This window comes from Molothrus aeneus, chromosome 4 (genome assembly GCF_037042795.1).
Source record: "Molothrus aeneus isolate 106 chromosome 4, BPBGC_Maene_1.0, whole genome shotgun sequence".
Classification (NCBI taxonomy): Eukaryota; Metazoa; Chordata; class Aves; order Passeriformes; family Icteridae; genus Molothrus; species Molothrus aeneus.
This window is the reverse complement of record NC_089649.1, coordinates 60,965,751-60,987,995: the sequence shown is the minus strand read 5'-3', so window position 1 is coordinate 60,987,995 and position 22,245 is coordinate 60,965,751. Positions and strand designations below refer to the sequence as shown.

The following is a 22,245-nucleotide window of genomic DNA, read 5'->3' as shown; positions in this document are numbered from 1 at the left end:
AATGATCTCCCCTTTCCTTCTCTTGACCTGTGAGCCTTTTATTCTATTTCCTCTCCCCCATCCAGCTGAGGAGGGCAATGACAGAGTGGCACCTGCAGTGAAGCCAGGGTCAATCCAACACATTCACCTTTTCCAGAAACCCCCATTGCCATTCTCACTGGCATTATTTCTACTTTTAATTTATCTGTACTCAAATTATATCAGCAGCACATAGAGGGAGAGGCAGATTTATTCCAAAATAAAATGAGCCTAAGGGGAGGGTTTTGAGTATCCCCACAAGCACAGAAACATCTCAAACCCTCCCCTGTAATTCCTTCTCTTTGAAGGCAGGCTGTCACCATTGTAATCAGATTCCATTCAACTCAGTCATTTTTGTAATGACCTAATTCTCCAATGCATCCTTACCAGGAGGTTCCAATTGGGGTTCACTGTGATCCTTTTCACTCTCGTCACATCTTTACACATCAAACCACTTTCAGAGTTTTCTTTTTACAGAGCTACCAGCCATCCTTGGGCTTTACAAATGGATTGTTTTCTCCAGCAGCCAAGCTTTGCATTTCTAAAATGTTACCAGAAGTAACAGGTGTGCCAAAGCAAACCTTGTAATTGTCAAAAGCAGAATTTATATAAATCATTTTTCCTTAAAGGCAAGTAATAACAGAAACCACTTTCTCCAGTCCACTGTTTCTTACTCAATGAAAGTTTATAATGTCAATCCTGGTAACCTTTTGTGGACACTATTTGTCTCAAAAATCCTTGGCATAGTTTGTCTTCTCTTCCACTGCTGTTATTTCCAGTGTTTGTTTTCCTTTTAAAAATCCAGATTAAACAAGCAACTCAAGCCCCCTCCAGAGTGTCCATCTTTGAGCTGTTTGGTCCTTTAGTATTTTAAATTGTGCAGTTTTCTACCATTTGTGATGCAATATTTCCTTATTCGCAGAAAGTGATGCAAGGTACAAAATCTGATTTCTAATGCCTAGCACATTACCCCTTTGGAGGAGCAGGGTGGGAATGTATCTTGCAGTCTATAAATAGTGCAGTCAGTTGCTTGGGCCTTCAGAGACATCCCTAAAATGACATCTAGAGGGACCCAGGGTGAAGCTGAGGGTGTTTGGGTAGGGGGTGGAGCACACAATTTTCATAATCTGGTAATTTAAATACCACCAAGAACTGGGTCTGATGAAGTCACATCCTCTTCAGCCAGCTCTCCCCAGCTGCTAACAAGTTTATTTCTACTGAGCATGTTGAATAGTTGAATTGGGCACTTTGCCTACCTTGTCATAAAATGTGACAACTGCCCCGCAGGTAGCTGACCCCAGCTTTTGTATTTAGAAGGTTCTGCTGCTTGAAATTTCTCTTAGAAAAAGTGGAAATGTCTCTGGCTTTTGCTAATGAAACACAGATGTAACTTTTGGAGTTATACTCACACCCTGATGCCCCAGAAAGACAGCTGAAAATAGGAGGAATAATTTTATGTGTGTGTTTCAACAAAATGTGCCAGTGCTTTCCATCACACACAAAAGAAGGAGAATTTTAAGGTGGGAAACACTGTTCACCAAAGTCAGCTGAATGTCTTGGAGTACACTGATTTATTACGTAGACCCATATCAGGTCCATTTGACAGAAAGAATATTAAAATCAAATTTCTTGTCTACCAGCACTTAAGAAAAGACTTCATAGTTTCACTCTTTGCAGTTCTCCATGGGGAAATCTGCAGCTATCTCAAATACCTGTGCTAAAGGATAATATTGATGGTTAAGAACATGCATAGAAACCATATATATTTCCAGAATTTTTTTCCTAAGCTTTTTTTACAGCAGGATACAGACTTTCTCTTAAAAATACCTTTGTCAATGTGTGCAAATTAGATTGCTGTGTGTGCCTAAACTCCTCTCATCTTTGTCTCTAGGTTGAAACAGTAAGCAAATGCAACAGACTGCACTTTGCAGTAGAATCGATGCCAACATTGGAGAATCTAGATGATTCTGGAGTTCAGATTTTTTTTCTTGTAGAAGACAGACATTTAGAAGAAGAAAAAAAATAGATTTTAGTTGGAATGCCATTTTCTGTTAAAACTATTTTAAGGCATCTCTATGCATGATTTTCATATATCTATGTAGTTAGCCTACTGCATAACAACTCCTACCCTGGTTTTATTACCCCTTATTACTGCATTAGTTAGGATAAAACCCCTTATTGGATTTGAATAGCCTATTCTGCAAAGAGCAGAGAGTCAAAATTGCAGATCAGCATCTCATAATAGTTTACATTTTTACAGAAGACTGCTGTAAATAAAGACACAGCAGTATAATATGTGACCAAATACCCAGACAATCTAATTATTCAAATGTGCATTGCATTTTTAGGACTACTGACCAGAATGCAAATTGTCAGTTTTAACTACTGGCTTTGACTGATTTCTCTCTCTCTGCTGTCATGGAAACCTGCATTAAAGGCAAAGAAACAATGGAACCTAATTAATGTCTCCTCATTCTTCTGTACAGAAAATGGACAGGGCAATACTTGGTTACATTATGGCAGCACATACAACATGGTTTTCAAATGCATAGTTAAAGCATTTCTGCCAAAACAAACGTTTTGCTATTAAAATATTTCAAAAGAGAAATAAGTCAGAAGTACAAGATAGATAAAGGAGAGTCTCTCCCACCACTCTTCCCCCAGATACATTTTGAGGGTAAATTTAGAGGAGGAAACACCACTTTGAAATGCTCTTGCATTCAGACCCTGCAACCTGACAGTTTCTGTTTAAGATAAAGGATCACCTTGGGTTAGAAGCAAGAGCCTGTCAGGTTGCCATAAGAGATGTCACAGTGTGGGTGCTGGCAGAGGGAGGCAGCATCAAGATGGTGGCAAGAGGGTGTTAAAGCAATAATTGAGAAGGAAGACTCTCTCTTCATTAAACTGTTTGTCACCTGCCAGGTTTCATTCTTCTGTGTACTGTGGTACCTCTGTACTTTACTTCCAGATCTGATTTTTTCCCCAAAGATTCTGTATTTAAAGTGGTACAAACCACCACATCTTGCTTTTCCAGTCTTTTCCTTTGCAGAAGGCTCTGTAAACACAATGGCACACATGATGCTTTTATACCCTGCTGCAGCTTCGTGCTACAAATTCAGTATTCACAGAGAATATGCGAGAGGATAGCATGGGTGAAAGTCCTGTAAGCTTAAATGGAACTTTTTATTTACTACATAATGAAGTTCTGCAAGTAGGTTAGACAGGAGATTAAGAATAATACTTTTTTCCCTAGGTTAGACAATGGATAGTTAGAGAATTTTTTCTTTACCACGATTCTGGGCTGCAACAAAACCCACCATGTCTCAGGGAAGGAGATGCCTATTGGACACTCTAATTTAATTTCATTATAACTATCCATCCTCTTCTTCTGAGAGTTATGAATGAATAAAACAAAGACTCTGCCCAATGTTAAACTGAATCACTTCACACACAACTGATTAAACAGGGAAAAAAGTGTTTGAGCATATTGATTTGTGCTGATGTGCACCAAGTTGTCTGTCAGTGGCAGTGACAGGACCCTGGTTCCAGCTGCCTCATGCTGTCAGCCAGGCTGAGAGGCTGAGCCATGACTCCTGGTGCCTCCTGTGCTCAGCACTGCTCCCCAGCCTCATCGTGTCTGACAGCCCCACCACTCCAAAGCCACTGACAGCAACCTTAGCTTCTTAGCTCCATAGCTTATAACAAAGTCATGCTTGCAAGGCTGTAGAGGCATTGTTCAGCCAGGATTTCCTACTTAGACAGAAGCTGGACAACAATCTGGAGGGTCTTCTTTTTCTCTTGTCCCTGGGAAAGAGCACAGACATACCAGGAGAGCACAAGAGCCTCGGTGACAAAAAGTTTTCAGTTGTCTCACAAGTTAGAGAGATAAAAGAAAAAAAAAGCGTGAAATGAAACTGTTCATTAGAACAGGTACAGAAAAATGAATATAGGATGCCATTAAAGCAGGCTATACTTGTCAAAGGTTGTGATAATAATAATTTAAAATAAATTTCTTCTGAATTGGGAGTATCGACCATTGCCACTAGTTATGCAGATACTGTGCACGTGGCATCAGTTGTACTAAATAGACAGCTAAAGAAAGAACCACAGGCAGCTCTATATTTATTGATGGGCCATCCTGAAGCTGGCATATCAAACCCTATTGAAAAGGTCATAAGATTTTCTTGCATTATCTGCAGAAAGGAAAATAGAAGGAGAGAGATAAATAAAAAATACGTGTTTCCTCCAGCCACAGAGGAAACACAGGGATACATCTGAGCAATTATTTCTCTGTATGTCACAAGTGAGTGACAGACCTAGCTAAGCAGGAAAATCCCTACCATGATTGATTAGGAACAGACAGACACTGTGTGGAGTTCTTTTAAGAGCTCAAAGGAAACTTAAATACAAGCTTGCTGAAAATGTAGTGCCAGCAGAAAAGTGCAAAGTCTTCTTCAGCACTGAATTTTATTAGAGAGTTCTAAGAATATTTTTTTTCCCTGTTAGTCTGAATGGATCCTGTTGTGCTGTTTAGCTGCCTCAGGCTGCTGAGGTGCACAATGGTCAAACAGATTTTTACTTGCTGTTTGGAGGGAGGGCTGTTCATTTCTTGGTAGCACCACATGCATGAAGCTGTCACCTCAGAGCTAGTCCCAAAGGCACCCTGTGCTCTGTGATTCCAGACACTCACAGTGGTATTTTCCATGTGTCACTGCTTTTTAAAAGACTGCCTTATCATTCTTATATCTTTTTATGCTAATTGCTAGTATCAATTTTTCATTACAACTATAATTCCACTTTCCACTTGAACAAATGCTAGAAAACCCTATGCTTCATTAGTACCATTCTGCAATTTAGTGATCCTAAATATGGATCACAATCAGAGTTCTGTCATTATTCTTTCATAGGGATTTTGTCATACACCCTATTCCACTGACTTTTAGAGGAGAGACAGGACCACTGCAGGTAGCTTGGCCCAAACCATAATTTGCTAAAGACTGCAGAAATGCAGGCAACAACTCCACCACGGCTGAAGAGGGATGGAAGGTGTTGCTGCATCAGACTTCCCAGACCCAGCAAAAATATGCAGGTGCTCACCACATGAACCTGGATCATCAGTAAATCTGGTACAAGAAATGGAAATTGTCCTCCCTGTCAGTTCCACAGAGCTGGTTGTAGTGACTGGAAAGAAGCCATGCTCATCCTTCCCTTAGGAATGCAGTACTCTACTGCCAAGGCTACAGATGTCACCATTGACTGAGCAATGAACAACAATGAAAAGGATAATACTTGAGACCAGCATAACGTATTTTATTCTTCTTTGATGTCAATATCTTCACTTCTAATTATATCTCTACATTTTTTTAGTGTGTTATGAAGCTTAACTCCTAAAATTCCTTTTAAATGGGAAAGTTCCTATTCCTTCTTATCATATCATTTGATCATTTACCAATTACCAAATTTTCTCCATGAAGGAATAGCTAGGTTTTGAATATTTTCTTCAAATAAAGGTCATTTTCCTCAAGAGAGAATTTCAAGTGCTCTAGTTTAAGATGAACAAATATTACAACATATTTGGTTATTTTTAAAAAAATTTTCAGAGTTTTCCACTTCCACAGAAAGAGCAAACTGAACAGAAATCTACAGTTAATATTTCTTTCATTGGAGAGACAAGAAACAATACCTTATTTTCTCTTCTGCCTTATTTTCAAATATCAGTAAAGAAAGTCCAGACCTTGAAGAATCTGATTTATGATATTGGTTACACTTTCTAATTAGGTTAGATTTTGTACCACTGAAGGAGAAAATTGCCTTCTCCTTTCAGCCCACAGTTCACATTCTCACCAGGCCCATTGCCATTTTTGGTTGCACCTGTATTTTCTCTTGTCCTTCTCCCAGTCCGGGTGAAAGGTGAGGCTCTGAGGAAGAATTTTCTCTGTTAGGTCTATTTCACTTACTCATTTATCAACAAGGTTCAATCCCACCATCTCAGCTTTTGCAAGAAAGAATTCGCTCTCTGCACCCAGAATAAATTCTGGTTCAGGTAGTTAGAGAGAATTTGATGGGCAGAAGTAATTTTCCTACTGGCCGTATCCATTTTGCAGAGGAATTTAAGTAGTCATCTTCATAACTTTTCTTTGTTCTGGATGCTAATTTGTAAAATGTACATCACCACAGAAAAGGAACCTTAAATCCTCCCTTATGTGTCATGTACTTATGAAACACGAGAGTGATCCTCGTCTCATTAGAACTTTACACTGCACAACTGTCATTAATCTTGAAACAGGATGCCATTAATAATTTTCTCAAGTCTTAGTATCAGCTTCTCACTGCACTTTACAAGTACAATAAATATAATTTTTGTTCAATAAAATGGAATTAAAAGTGCACTTATACTGTAAAAATCTGTAGTTGACTTTTAAATTAATAAAAGCTTTGATAAATTTTAATGAGTTAAAGCAAAGATTCTCCTAAGCAGGCAAAATTAATGCATTACAGAATTTCCTGCTTGGGTTTAATTGCACTATTTTCCATTTTTAATTCACTCTGATACAATTCTAACAATGGACATCTTAAAGTGCCTTGCACTCAGGATTTTTATAATTATTATTTAATCATGTATTTACATCTCTTTTACCCTTATATGCAAGCTTTTGGCTTCTGTTCTGTCCTTTGAACAGTTGGCAAAAATCATCCCCAACTTTTAATACTTGGAACTTGAAAAATATCCTTGACATCCTTGCAGAAACAAAAAGGAAATATTACTTGGAGAGATAACATATCACCTGAAGCACATAGATATTCAATTACCACTATTTTGATATCTCTTGCTAGTTCCACTGGGGCTTTGGTTTTGTTTTTAGTATCACTACTCTGACTTTTACTTCAGCCTGTTATAAATAAAAAGGAATTCCCCTATGTGTTTTGTCTGGTTTGAACAAAAAAGCATCATGACTAAAACCACAAATATATTCAAAATCAAACCAAGTTTTCTATAGTTTCTATAAATGTTTCTATAAATGTTACAGTTTCTATAAATGTTACAGCTGTAACACTTTCAGACTAGCTGTGTATCTGTAGGATCTGTTTAGTACCAAAGTTTTCCAGAGCAAGTGTTAAGGACTTATTCCTATTCTGCAGTGACCACCTACTTGAGATGATTTTACAGGTGCATCCAAGACAGTTTTACCCTCTGATGGCCATTCCACTGGGGCTGGGCTTTGTTAACACAGCACTGAGCTACATCTTGTGCAATCTACATTTAACAGAGCCTTTACTAGAGGGTGATTGCAGTCCCAGTTTCCACAGCATAGGTAAGAGTTGATCCTGACTGAATACTGTAGATTTACATGATGTACTCATCACTCTGTCAAAAAACCACTTTACCTACAGGACCTTGGCTATCAGTCTAATTGCACACTCTAGCTATTGTGTTTGGCATTCATAACCTTTAAAGCATAGAATGGAAAAAATAAAGAAAAAGAAAAAAAAAAAAGCACTGCTTGCTAAAGTGGCATTTGAGGAGTCTGAAGCAATATCTAAGTGCTTTTCTTCTTTATTTCACATTGCATTAGATTGACAGCACCAAAACCCTGCTCTCATGCTCTCTTGAGAATACCCCTGCCACAGCACTGGAGCTCTGCATCTGCCTAAAAGGAATAACACTCATTCCTGCCATAAATGTGCACAGGATTTCTGCTGCTCTCTGCACCACAAACGTGAGATGTGGCCAAGACTCCCTCCAAGCTCAAGAGGGTCTGCTTTGGGGAGCTGCCCCACTGCGAAGGACAAACAAGGTAAGAATTGCAAACTCATAAGAGGAACATGGCTGGAAATGAAAATTTTTAGAACAGAAAGGGTTTATTTTTCCCAGCAGTTCGATATTTATCAATATTTATAATAAGATTCCTCTTGCAGAGAAAGCTTTCTGTGAGAAAAGTTTCTCAGGGTCAGCAAATAAAGCGTGTGTGCCAGTAAGAATGATGCAGAAGGCACACTCCTAAGGGTCCCAGGATGCAGAGAGACACACAGGAGATGAAATATCTCGTGCAGCAGTTTCTAATGCAAAAAAGATCAAAACTTAAACTGTGCCAAAGGCCAATTCTCACTTTTAAGAGGAATGTATTAAAGTTGAGCCCAAATATATATATTTCAAGGTGACAGCAATTTCTCACAGGAAACAACTAGTCACCAGAATCACACTTATCCAGACTGTGTCCCAATCCTGTCAATTGTTATCTTAGGTTATTAAAATCAGCACAAAAAATAAATAACTGCTGGATCATGCTTTCATCAGTTGGTCATGATGTTACAACTAACATTCATTTAGCAAAAACACCCAGAGGTCACCAGCTGGAAGTGTTGAGTCCAATGTAATTTCCACAGCTAGAAATAATATCCTGAACATTTGCAACTCAAGTCAAATCTATTCTATACTCTTTTCTTCCAATTATCTTACCCTTCCTACTGCCTCATCATCTTTCTCTGCCCTTTTTCCTCCATCATTATCTCTTCTAAGTCTCTAGAGAACAGAAAAATTTTCAGTCTTTTTCAATATCTTCACCTATTTCAGATTAACATTAATGCGATGATGAATTAATCTAGCTATTTGAGAAAGCTACTTACCCTTTGTTTCATCTCTAGCAAAAATAATTCACCCATCTAAGATCTGTGCAGGATGCTAAATATATCTTCCTCCCTTGATTTACAATCTTTTCTTGGCTGGAAAAGAAACTTAGACACTGTCAAATATCTGGAAAGGACCAGGATCACAAGCCTGGCATTCATGACCTCAGCTAAATTCACAAAAGTAAGAAACACACATTGCATCAATAATGTCCAAATGGCACAGAAAATTCTGTTCCTGGTCAGCTCCCAAACCCAGGGACAGGGTGTGCAGGTTTCCTACCTTCTGGGAACAGCCTGGCTGCATCTGGGCTCCTCTGGGATGGTGCTCATGCCCCAGCCCACAGTGAGGCTGGGAGTGAGCCTAGAAACATTTTGCAATATGAAATATTGGGTTTGAGAGCCCAGAGAGGATACCTAGTTTTATGTTACTGGTATAGACACAGCCAGTGAGGATGACACTGAAGTCTTTGCTCTCTGGTTGTACCCAGCTGCTCCAAGTCATAAGCCAGAGAGCAAAGATCATTAAGCATCTTCATTACTCTCAAGGAAAACTGAAAATGTGGGTCAGGAATTTTTTGAATCCACCACATACTATGAAGACAGATGTTGAGTTTGTGAGGTCCCCAGGACGAGGTGAGAGATGAGTGGATCTGACTCCATGTTCTTAGAAGGTTGATATATTATATTATATTATATTATATTATATTATACTAAAGAAAGAGAAATGATACATCAGAAGGCTTAACAAGAATCATCATGAAAAACTCGTGCCTGACTCCTCAGAGCCCAACACAGCTGATGGTGATTGGTCATTAAGTAAAAACAATTTACATGAAACCAATCAAGCATGCACCTGTTGGTAAACAATCTCCAGCCACATTCCAAAGCAGCAAAACAGGGAGAAGCAAATGAGATAATATTGATTTTTCTCTGAGGCTTCTCATCTTCCCAGGAGAAGAAATCCTGGCGAAGGGATTTTTCACAAAATATGACAGGGACAGACGGACATCAGTACAGTTTACCTTTCCTTTTCATCAGAACTTCTTACTGCTCACAGGGCTGTCAGGCCAATTACAAACACCCAGCCTGGGTCCTAGCAGGAAACAACACAACCCCACTGCTCCCTTCCAAACCCAGAATGCAATTATTCTGTTAGGTCATGAACTTTAGTCACAGCCTTTATTGTGGTGTCTCATGAAGCTCAGAAAACCAGTCACAACATATGTCAGAAAAGAAATTTTGAATCCCCCCATAAAGTCTTTTCATTCTACATTAGACCACCTATATCAAGGCAAGTTAAACAGCCACAAGATCACAGCCACTAAACAAGCTCACCTGAGATGGACCTAACCCACCTCTTCTCTTTGCTTTGGTCTCTGATAGGTAATTGGTGCTCTTTGGCTGGTCATTTTCATCTCCACCCAGCAGTAAAACACTTGGTCAGGTGTTCTTGCTTCCCTAAGTTTGTAGATTTATGTGCATTTTGATACCAGCCTGAGAGCAAAGCCATGCTATGGGGCAGTCCACGGTGACCTTGCTCCCAAAATACTCTAGAAAGAGCACCTTTCACAGGGAAGTGCTAATTTCCAGTTGTGTGTCTGTATATATGTGTACATTGAGCAACCCACCCAACACTTGAGACTGAACAAATAATTTCTTGTCTCCAGAATCCTTTTTTTTCTCTTTTTTACCTCCTCTTTCTTTTGAAGACATGTTGGGCTATTAGATGAAATTAGAAGTCCATGAACTTTTTTGCTGCAATGTGTGTTCTTCAGTTTTCACTGGATTTGAAACTTAGTCTTACTGCAGCTGCAACAGTAATGTACTTCTGTCATGGAACACATGCAATTTCCATAGACTGATAAGTGAAAAGAAAAATACATCACAGTATATAGCCACTCAGAGAATGCAGCTAACACTTCTTCATGGTTTGTTAAATAAATTAAACATACTATTTTGTCTATACCAGGAAAATTACCTATAAGCTGAAAAAAGAAAATGGTTATCCCTCTCCCTCTGTTGCTTTAGAAAATGTTCTGGCAAGTTAAAAAATTTTTGCAAGGCTATTAAAAATAAAATCAATGTTTCAAAACTTTTGAGAAATGGTCCAATTCTTTTCATTTTTTTCAGTTCCTCATCAGCATAGAAACCACTTTGACCCATGATTTTTTTTGAGAAAAAAAATCTGTCTATTGTGGTAAACCATGTTGTTTTCAGAGCAGCCAGGGGATGCTTCAAATATCTCTCCATGACTGAGGACAAATCACATATTACCAAATCTGCCTGCACTGCTACCTGGCAAGTAACCTGGCTCTTAGCTCAATCCTAATGCCTGTTGTAAAAAATGTATTTAAAAGATGAATACTTTCAGAAACACCACTTATCTTGGCCAGGAGACACTCAGGTATCTGGGGAAGGATGAACATGGAGAAAGTGCTGAATATTAGAGAGGAACAGACTCAAGGTGGGACCAAGTTGGCAGCTGACATTTCTACAGCCCATTCATCTTCATCTATGCTTGAAATACCCATGACAAAAAAAAGGGTGTGATAAAAAACAGGACGGCATTTTATTTTAAGAAGGAATCTCTATTATCAGAAATGCCTCTAATGGTGATAAAAGTGGCTTTAAGCATTTATTCAATTTCATTTCTAAAATGAAGGTTATAAATCAACCCGAAACCCTTCCTGAAAAACACTGTTATCCTCCAAGCTTTTATGAGCATTTACGGAAGAATGATTCCTTCTGTGTCAGATGTTATGAAAGACAGTTCATACTTCAAATAATGTGATAAGTTGAGATTGTGAAGTTAAATTTAATAAAGCTCAGAGAAGATGCATGAGCCTCAAAAGGCTTAATAGAGATCTTTCAGAGTTGAGATGCTACCCTTGTTTTATATGAGCTTCTCTGTACTCTTGTGTAAGCTGTGGTTAGTGATAGATGCAGCAGAACCACCCACCACAGAACATTTACCTTCTTTCCTCTTCTTTTTCTCTCCACAAGAATTTAACTGATGAAGGATTGTATACACGCATCTCATTACTTTCTTCAGTCATGATGAAAAACTAAAGGACTTTCCAGTATTCATGTTTGCTCTTAAACTGCCAGCTTTTATTTTCGGTGATGTAATTTCTCAAAGAAAGATTAATATGTTCAAGAAGTTGTTAGGAGATTTATTGCTATTTTAATTTTATTTTGAAATCCAGATGATAAACTTTTGAAAATCAGCTGCTCACATCAGGGAAAGTACCACAAACTCATGAAAAGCTTATCATGATGGAATTTCCTCCAAATATACTTTTCAATATTGATTTAGGATTTGACATTTTAAATTGAAAGATGCAGGATTCAATTTCAATTTATCACAATGAAAAAAAAATAGGACACTGAAATTATTCTTACAGAAAGTTATATTTATGAAAAACATAAATATTTTAATTGCAGGAGTTTAGTCACCAAAATCTTACCTCAGACAGGATTTCAAAAAACTGATATGAATCCTAAGAGAATGTGATAGAGCCTGGAAAGAGAGACTAGGCCAAAAGAACTTTGGCATTTAAACAAGCTGAAGTTGTCTAATTCCCCATACACATTGCTGTTCATTGTTAGATTGATATTCCAGTTCCTGAAACAATCCAGGCTTAGTTGTTCCTATTACAGTCCCTCTGTACATTTACAGTGCCATGAACAAAACAGCAAAATCCAACTCTGAAAAATGAAACTAACCTAGCTGAAATTACTACAGAAGAAATGCAGATTCAACTGTTTCCTTCCATTAGTGTGTCAGGAATTGACTCTCAGGAGGAAAAGTCATGGATTCATGCCAATCATCTAAGTTGTAACTACAATGTAATTTGATGCAAATCATTATTGCATCTAAACTGCAAGTAGAAATACATTAAACAGAGTTCTAGTTCACCAACAATCAATGAAAATGTTATTTTAAGAAATTATTTCTGGGAACAAAATTATTTAATGACTATTCCATTCATACATGCAGTGTTTCTTTTCCCGTGGTAGAAATAAAAATTTAGTTTCAAATATTAAATAAATGAAATATAATTAATATGTTTAAAAGCTTCATATGGCTTGAACAGATGTGAACATTATTCATGGATCTTTTATGATTTTTGTTCTTTGCCTTTGTTGCAGTTCAATAACAAAAGTCATTATTTGAAGATAATGTGTAGAATATCCTGAAATTCAGCTGAAATTTGAGATAGAGAAGTCAGAAGTCTGGAAAATTCTACTGCAGCCTGCAAGTGTAGACACTCCAGAAATATATTACAAGTTAATTTAAATTAACTTAGGATTGTTCAAGGCTAATTTTTTATAGAAACATATTTTAAGCCTGATACAAGGAAAGAGTTATTCAGGGTAGACTAGATTAATTTTGGGAAGGTTAAGGTTCAAGATTTCCCTTTGTTGTCCCAGGGTGAAATACAGGTTCTCCAGCAGTTCAGGAGCTCGCTCTGGAGTCAGATCTTTGAATCACCAGACATTTGAATTGAAGTGTTTGAGGTGAGCACTTCAGGTCAAAATAATAAGGGTCAATGAAAGTATTTTTTTTTAATTTCTACAATTCCAATTGTATTATTTTGAGTCCCTGAATGTCAGTAGAGCCTCATACAAAATCACAGAACCACTGAACACCCTGAGATGAAAGGGACCCACAGGGATCATTGAGTTTAACTCCTGGCCCTACACAGGACACCCCAGAGTCACACCATGTGTCTGAGAGCATTGTCCAAACGCTTCTTGAGCTCTGTCAGGCTGTGCTGTGACCCCTTCCCTGGGGAGCTGTTCCAGTGCCCAACCATCCTCTGGGGGAAGAACCTTTTCCTGATATCCAACCCAAACCTTCTCTGCCTCAACTTCATGACATTTCCTCAAATCCTGTCCCCGGTCAGGAGAGTGAAGAGATCAGTGCTTGTAGATGGATTGGTCAACTATAACCATTGCTAGAGACATCAAATATAAAACATTGTTAGTGCATTGAAGCATCTTGAATAGTGTCCTGTTTGCCTGAAATGTTTTGTAACTCTAGAGTACTATATTTCTCTTCCATTTTCTGCATTTCTCATACACGCATATAGTATTACATTTGAGTCTTGATATCCTGTGATGGTATCTTAGAAGTGTAGGAGGATAAAAGGCATCATAATGCCCAGTGCATTTTAAGGTATTGCTTATTTCAAGTTTAATCTTTGGCATGGAAAAAGAAAATGTGAAAGAATATTTATCATCTGAGTATTACTCAGTAATGGGAATCTAGCATTCTTTTTCTTTCACAATAAATATTTGATCTTCAGTCTTTCAGCACTGCTATGTTTATCTCTCAGATCACATTAACCTATGACTGTTTCTGTGCAGTGTCGAGTTACACAGTGGAAACTTCCACACCTCCTATTAAAGAAAAAAATATTGTGGGATTTAAAGAAAGGTAGACAAATGCATAACAGAGAACTCCACAGGCTCCTAAGCACAGATATATATATACCATAGCTTTGGTAAAGAAATCCCAGCTTACTGGAACCTTGGAAAATATACTGGGAAAGTTTTGTATTGCAGTCACAATGATGTAATTTTTTAAGCCTTCAACAAGGTATTAGATTAGTTCAGATCATTCATATCGAGTGAAGAACACATATGTATTTATATAATTAGGTCCTTTTGGACCTAATTTGGAATCAATTTTGGGTTCAAATGCTTTCTATCAGAGTGCAATTATACTAAAGCTGTGTACACTCAAGACAGAACACAATTTGGCTTTTAATTTGTAAAAGGTGCTAACCTGGCACCAAGAGTGAGCTAAGGGATGGGCAGAACACTGTAGGTTGGGCAGTGACCTCAAGTAAGACAGCTAAAACTCAAAAACACAAGATCAATGTGCAATGTAACCATCTGCAGCCAATCAAGCTATTCCCAGACTGAATAATTTTCATATTGTAATGGGGTTTATGTCCCCTCCACCTTTTCATTTTCTGAATGATACACGTTGTTAGATAAGGAGGAAAACTCTGCATCCCATTACCACTATCACTACAGAAGGCAGCAAGTATTATCACACTTCATAAGAGCCAGCAAATATTTTGAGCTGCTGATGTAGTTGAAGCTAGTCATTGCTTGACCAGCATTTTCTCACAATCATGTGTGAACAAAAGATTGTGTCTAGCATGGAGAAGATAAGGGAAATTCCAGGTGACATAAAGGCACTTTTCTGTTGTCCTGTGACAGTAATTTTTGGAGAGTAATTGAGTTTTGAATTTTCTCTGAATCAACTTTAAAAAAGAAAATAATGGTTGTATTTGATGTTATATATGATAGAGATAATTCATGCTGTAGAAATAGATATATGTATGTATAAAATATTAGGAGAAAATCAAACCTATATTTGTAACCACTCTGGCCGGGAACAGCATTCTATTCACATTATAACCAATTCCCAGACAGCATCAAGATAATATCAAACTTGTTACCCGTCAAGAAAATATCAAACCTGTTAAGATAATATCAAACCTGTTACCCATTAGGATAATATCAAACCTGTTAAGATAATATCAAACCCGTTAAGATAATTTCAAACCTGTTACCGTATGAGTGGGGAAGCCCTGGGCCATGAGCTACGTCTGACCGGGAATGGAGTTATACACATTGTAACCGATTCCGGAACCAGACCTGAATAGGACAGACTGGAGCTATCAGAGGGGGTTTCCTCTGACACCAGCATTTGGAAGATATCATCTGGACCTTCCTGGAGATGATTAATGGAATGTCTCAGAAGCTCACAAGACCATGCACCTGGACTGATTAAATCTACGGTATTCAAGGAGCTGGCATCACCTACTCCATGTGAATACATCTTCTGCCTGGGTACTCAGACACTTGTCTGGGTCTTGGACACTGTCTTTGTCTGTTTCTGCACACGTATGGATTCAACTTTACATGCAAGGGGACACAAAGAAATATGTGGTCATCTCTGCCTCAGGCAGAATAAACAGTATATAAGCTGGCTGGGAAGAGCACTGGGGTGAACCTGAGGGGGAACGCTGTCACTCTGTCAGCAGGAGCCCAAGGTCACCCAGCGGCTGCACCCGGGGCTGACGCTGTCTTGGCTGTGGTGGGATTTTGAAATTCTCTATTTTTTTGTTATTCGATCTAATAAATATCTGTTAATTTTTTGTAAATTTGGCTACAGATTTACTCATTTATAACATTTGATATTCCACAGCTTTATTAGAGAGGTTTAGTCCAGGTATTGTCAAAAACAAATGGGACAGGAAACACATTTCAACACAGTGTTGTAACAATTTGGAGAGAAACCAAAGCAGAAATGAACAGATGAATATGATATTTAAATATTTCAATTAAAAAACACACCTTAAAAATATTAATGAAAAATAAAACTCCCTGTGAAACCTAATACCTTCAACACAGGAAGTCACCAAAAATCTTTTGTTGTTTTCAGCTTTCCAGCCTTCCATATTCTGAACTGATTCAGCAACAAGGAGAAGATGAGAGCTCCATGAAAGCATTTGAATGATTTTCTTACCACAGATTGACCAGGAAGGGATGTTCCAGGCCTTGCATTATCTGCAGCTCCCGGAAAACATTGCGGACTTCATCTCTCTCAATGCATTTCTGTTTATTCATATACTTCATGGCATACATTTTCTTGGTGTCTCTCTTCTGCACAATGCACACCTAATTGTAATCAAAGTAAAAGAAAAATTTTGACACCGTGAGAAAGTGAATTCAATTGTGACTTTGGAAAAAAAGAGGTCTTTAATGATATTTCAATAATTCAGATCTGGATATTACAACTGAGTAACACATTCAGTAAGTTCACAGCTCTTCAAGATCCTTTGTAATAGACTCCAAATAAAAATTAACAAAAACCCAACCCAACCCTGTATAAGAGGAAATGGGGACCCAGAAAAATATCATAACTTTCAGAACCTACATGGTAAAGCTGAGAGTAATATGCTGCAATGGCTGAAATCACAGGCTATTTAATTATTCAGAGAAATTACTGCCTCCTGCCTAGGAAAATGCTCAGTCATTGTCCTCATTCCTACAAGTCAATACTCACATCTTGATTATTCCATCATAAACCTTGCCTGTGTTCCCAAGGCTCAATATTTCACCTAAATATCAGAATTAAGCTCCCTTAATTACTGTTGAGAGGAAAAGAATTTTTATACAGGTATTCATCATAATATTTCTGAATTCATAAGAGACCATTACAATTATTTAGTCTCTGTCAGTAAATGTCTATGCTTTTACTTTATCTCTTTTTTTTTTGACAAAAGCCAAATAATGCAAATGCATGAAGAAAATCTTAGTCAAGAGAACTTCCATAGGAATTCTGGATTTCTTTTTGTCTGGTATTTTACCTTGAGAATGGAGCTGGAGACTGGCACAAGCACCACAACCAAGTATCAGTTTAAGTACAACTTTTGGCAGCAGAGAAATACATATTTGTTCTGAATGTACTGGAAACAACAGATTTAGGTATCCCAGGCCTGCAGTGTCTAAGTTCAAAGGTATTCTGGATTCACTTGGTGTGGGAATTATTTTTTTATTTGTATATTTAAATACATACACATACATGCACACATACATGCTCCCGTATTTTACACACAAAAATTTATACTACACCCTCATAAATTCATGTTAAGAGATCAGATTACAACACAGTGGCAGCCAAAAAGAAATCCTTTGTGACTGACATAAGTTTAAGGAATTTATGCACCCAATATTTAGGAACAATCAGGAGTAACTAAGGCAACTTCCCACAGCTGAAACTGGGAGGCACAGGGCCAGTGAAATCAAACCATGTCTATTTCTCTGAAATTCTATTTTCATAAAGTGTGTCCTTGAGCACAAATCTACTCCAAATAGAGGAGTTAATAGAGTACCTTTAACATATAATGATAAGGCATGATTAGCAGTGTTTCTAATTACCTTTCCTAGTATCAGGAGATGTTCTGCTATTAAGGAAATCAGGGATGGTAACATTTTGTTATGAGCCCATTAATTGTTGCACCATGCTGAGTACAGAAGTTTTGTTACATTTTTCACCTTGGACATTTATTAAAGATCTGAAAACTGTTGATGCTCTTAAGATAACTAAAGGTTCTCATTTATATGGAAAGAACCCTGGCTGTGGAACAATGGAGAATTGTCTTTGGCCTTTTGGAGGAAGAAAAAGTAGCAAGTGGGATTGAGCTGAAACAGAGTGGGAAAAGTGGGGATGAAAATGAATTTTTCAAGCTCCCACAGGTCCTTCAAAAGCATAAGCAGAATTTTCAGGGGCAAATCCTGACTGACTCCTGTCTTAGAGTATGTGGAGAGTTCAATTTAGCAAGTCACAGTATAAAGTGCAACATTTGGGGATTTTAGCTCAGAACCTAAGTCCAGAAATTCAGCCATGTGCATTAGTTTGCATCATGATTTTCATGTACAACTTGGCCAAGAGTTAGGTGTTTGCAGAAGCCTCCTAGTCCATTGCATTAAAAGCCTCCCTACTGAAGGATTGACATGAGAGACTGCTGAGAGAATGGGTTTGAGAATTACAGGTTTGATCAATGTGGCAAACCAAGATCATATGTAGCACCAAAATATGCAATGTAAACCAGTTTTGCAATGCTGCTGGGACTCCAGAAGGCACTCAGCTCTCTTACCTGGCAGTAAAGACAAGCGTGTTCAGCACAGCTGAAACAGACCTTCTGTTGTTGGTAAAAGCTTGCCTAACACACGGCTTCAGAGCAGAATGATAGTAAACATTTTCTAGCAATGTGTACCTACACAAATGCTTTAACACGGTTACAAAATCAATAGGATTTTAATGAATATAATGAAGCTACTTCCTACTCAAAATCAGGAAACACAACCTGCATCCATGTTGATTATTGTGAAAAATGCCTGACATTGCTATGATAGCACTGGATTGTATTGGAGATCCTCCCTGGCACGTCTACCTGCTGGCTGTCAGCTCTTCTCCCGAGCAGGACAGCAATGGATTGAAACTTTCCACTAAAGCAAGAAAAAAGAAAAGCCCTTGAGCCCTTCTCACATGTGCAGTCTTAATGGAAAATGTTTAAGCTGGGGGTTTTTTTGTTCCAAAGGAGCAATTTTTAAATAGGGATAAACAGGTGCTCTGGAGCCTCAACAAAAAAATTCTGTGATGACTCATTATGATGAAAGTCTGTGCAGAACTGCCTTATTTACATGGATCAGTATGGAAGCCTGTGACACTCACACTCTCCATTTTTCTGTGAATATCATTTACCAAAGGCCAGACAGTGTGATGATTCAGAGCAAATATGTGTTCTGAACTCAACAACTATCCAGCTTCATAGTCAGTAGAGAAGGACAGCAACCATCTTCATAAGGTGTGGATCTAAAGAGGTACAGGGGGCTATCTCTGTACCTGGAATGGTTTCCCTTTAATGTCCCCTAAACGGGCTGTAGATTACCAGTTTGGATATAGGCATCTGTGTGGTACATGTTTAAAGGCAGGCATTATGAGCCCCATTAATTTTCTCTGGAATGGTATAGTGCTATTTTTAAAAATCTGCTGTGAAAATATTCCCTTTCTAAAGGTTTTTTTTATGTATCTTAGTTGTTATCACAGGGTGGTGTCTTTTGTTATTTCTGGTAGAAGGTAGCAGTGAGTTGTCTTAAAACCTATCAGGTTAGAAGAAATTTGACCAGAGAGTGACTTGGGGCCACTTCCCCCCAGAATCTGGGGAAGGAAGACAATACATTATGGCTGCAGGACTAATCTTCATTTTTCAAGAGCAACATGTGCTGTGGCCCACTTCTAAACTACCTTCTTGGATTTCCTCTGATTTCACATGCAAAAAACAGAGAAGCTTGCTGAAGGAAGCTGCACAATGCTGTGTTGGCAGAGAGCAACTATGGGTAGCTTCCACAAAGTTCTTCCCAGAGAAAAGACAGTGAAGGCTGAAATATCAGACTTGCTGCAAAACACAGATCTTTCCTGTTTCTCACTAGAAGAGACTTACAGCTGCTATGTGCATGGTGTGGAAAGAACAAGGTGCACTTAGTGTCAATTCTGGTCTAAATTTAGCACAGGAGTACTTAGACCTCTCAGACTGCCGCAAGATGTGGTTTCACAACAGATGATAAAAGAGGAGAGAGGCAAACCCACAGCCAGAAGAACCTCTGCATGAGGCCACTGCTGGGTGGAGAGCTGGAAGCTGGGGTGCTCACTCACCCATGCTGCTGTAGGATATTTTACATCTCACACCATAGATGGGATGGGGCAGCTTTGGCTGCCATGAGGAGCCCCAGCCCAGCAGAGGGGCTGTGGCACTCACCCAGCACAGAGGGCTACAAGACAGAAATCAGATGCACTCCAGATGGGAATTGATGAACCTGCTGTTGAGCATCTGCCTGAAATACTGCTCCCTTGTCTGTCCTACCCCTGTGCTCTGAAAAATTGGTTCTCATAGTCTTAGCCTACAAGCAGGGCTGGCAAGATTTACTCAAAGAGGCTGGAGAATGGATGTCTTTAGGCTGCCAGGGGGTTTCCTTTAAATAGGGAGATTCATTCCCAGATTCCCCTGAGCAAAGCATGACATCTGGAGCAGTCAAAGCATCTGCTTAGTATCCGTTCATATTAACTGAAGCTAAAAAACAGGTCATAATACTGTCAAACAATATTAATATTCTGCAGTGGTATGTTATGTTGCTTTTAGGGTAGAAGCATATTTTTTTCTGAAGTATTTTGCATACTATTTACTAAAGTACCCTCAATCAGTGCAGACATGATTCTAGGCTCCCATCTGGTTTACACCACTGTAATTTCAATTTTACTTCATCACAGGAAGTCACTGTTTTATTCAACCAAATTAATCAGAACTAAGTCTTGTGTCTCAGCATTTTGACAAACAGGAGAGAGTTTGTACCTTGAAATTATAATTTGAATTCAATTTAAGGATGTTAGATTGTTTAATATAACTGCTCCCAAGAACAGAGAAGTCAGAGAAAATTGTTACTATAATATCTCTGAGAACTAGTTGTTACACCTGAATACAAATTATTGTGCAGCAGTAACCCTGCAATTATGTGGTTATTGTTGCAGTAAAGGACAATGAGAATTCTTGTATTTCAATCCTTGTTGGTTTTGTACTTATTGGATGATCTTCAAATATATAATTTTTTGCAATATTTTGTTTGAGAAGAGTGATAGCTCTACATATAACAATAGTGAAAAAAAATAGCAAGATTAAGCAGGAGACATAAGCACTTCTAACATATCTTATGTCCCTGTTTCTACTGTCTCTGCTCTCGCAAAGGAGCCCTCGCCCTTTCACATCGTGCAGGAAAATAAAACAAGCCTGCTTTTTGAAGGCTTGGTTGATTTTGATCCACTCTTCTGCATGGCACTCAGGAAAGTGGTGAATGTTTCTATGACATTTCTAGAAATATCTAATTTTTTTACAGGTTTATATGAGTATGGTTCTTGTTTATAAGGTTCAGGTTTATATGAGTATGGTTCCCTGCTTTGGGGAATCTGTATTGGTGAAAATGGAGTTGCATAAGAGAGAACAAGTTTAAAGTATGAGTTCCCTCTAAACTTAAATCCTTATTTTGCAGTTGTCAAATGCAACAGGAAAGTCCTTGGTGTAACAGGTTTCTTTTTCCCAAATGAGTACAGGCTTCTGACAAATCACCTTGTTTTTCCTTCCATGGGCAAGGGAAAGAAAGAAGCCCATTTTAAAATGACCTATTATAACATAGCCAAAAGCACAACATGGTAAATCAGTCACCATTTCAAATGTCTATCTCTGTGAGTCAGTCCTGCCTTTATTGTTCATTTAGAAGCCGTGTTGCTGGCAACTTTTCCTATTATTGTCCTTCTGGAAGTACCTGGCAGCAGAAAATGTCAAAAAAGGATGCAAGACTGTTAATCTCTATTGCAGGGTGTTTACTGCTCGGGGTCTGCTGTGCTCTAGCATCTTGCAGTGTATAACACCATGTTCAGTGCCACGCTTTCCTAAACTGCCTGCTTCCTTTATGGCTCCTCTGTGGCCTTTTCTGTTTTCTGAGAGAAATAGGATGTTTTAAGACATGCTCTATTTTTTTATTTTATTGCTCTTGGTACAATATCTTTGTCTCTCTCTCTCAATATTTCTTAAATTACTCTGGTTGCCACAGCAACCTGTGCAGGATATTGCTGCAGGAGGTATCTGGTATGGCAGAGCCTCCGTGCTGCTCAGCTCACTCGTGTGCACAGAGCTCAAGGTGATGCTCAGCACCTCAGCTCCTCCACTGGGGCTGGCTGCCTCAGCACCTGGGATCTGTCCCCACAGCTGGTCAGAAATCAGCTCCCTGCCTTGCCTTTGGCCTTTTCAATTCACAGTCACAACATTTGCTGTCACAGGAACTCCTAGGCCATTTGGTACCAAATACTTTGTATCTCAAGTTCTCGTCCTTTCTGAGAAATGGCCACCTGCTTTCAGCTGCTGCCTCTGTACCCAATCCTTCTTAGGGACACCTGAAGAGCAGGTGCAGTCTCCTAGACACTGTTGAATATTTTTCAGGAAAAAATACACCACAGCAGTT

The 22,245-nt window shown here is 38.5% G+C and overlaps 1 protein-coding gene across 2 annotated transcripts in view; it reads right to left on the bottom strand.

Moving 5' to 3' along the window:
- STK32B (serine/threonine kinase 32B) overlaps nt 1-22,245 on the bottom strand; it is a 157,277-nt gene that overhangs the window by 104,248 nt on the left and 30,784 nt on the right. For both annotated transcript variants that reach the window (XM_066548620.1, XM_066548619.1), the window contains exon 3: nt 16,199-16,350. In XM_066548620.1, coding sequence (XP_066404717.1) covers nt 16,199-16,350 — 152 coding nt within the window. The remainder of the gene's footprint in view (nt 1-16,198; nt 16,351-22,245) is intronic.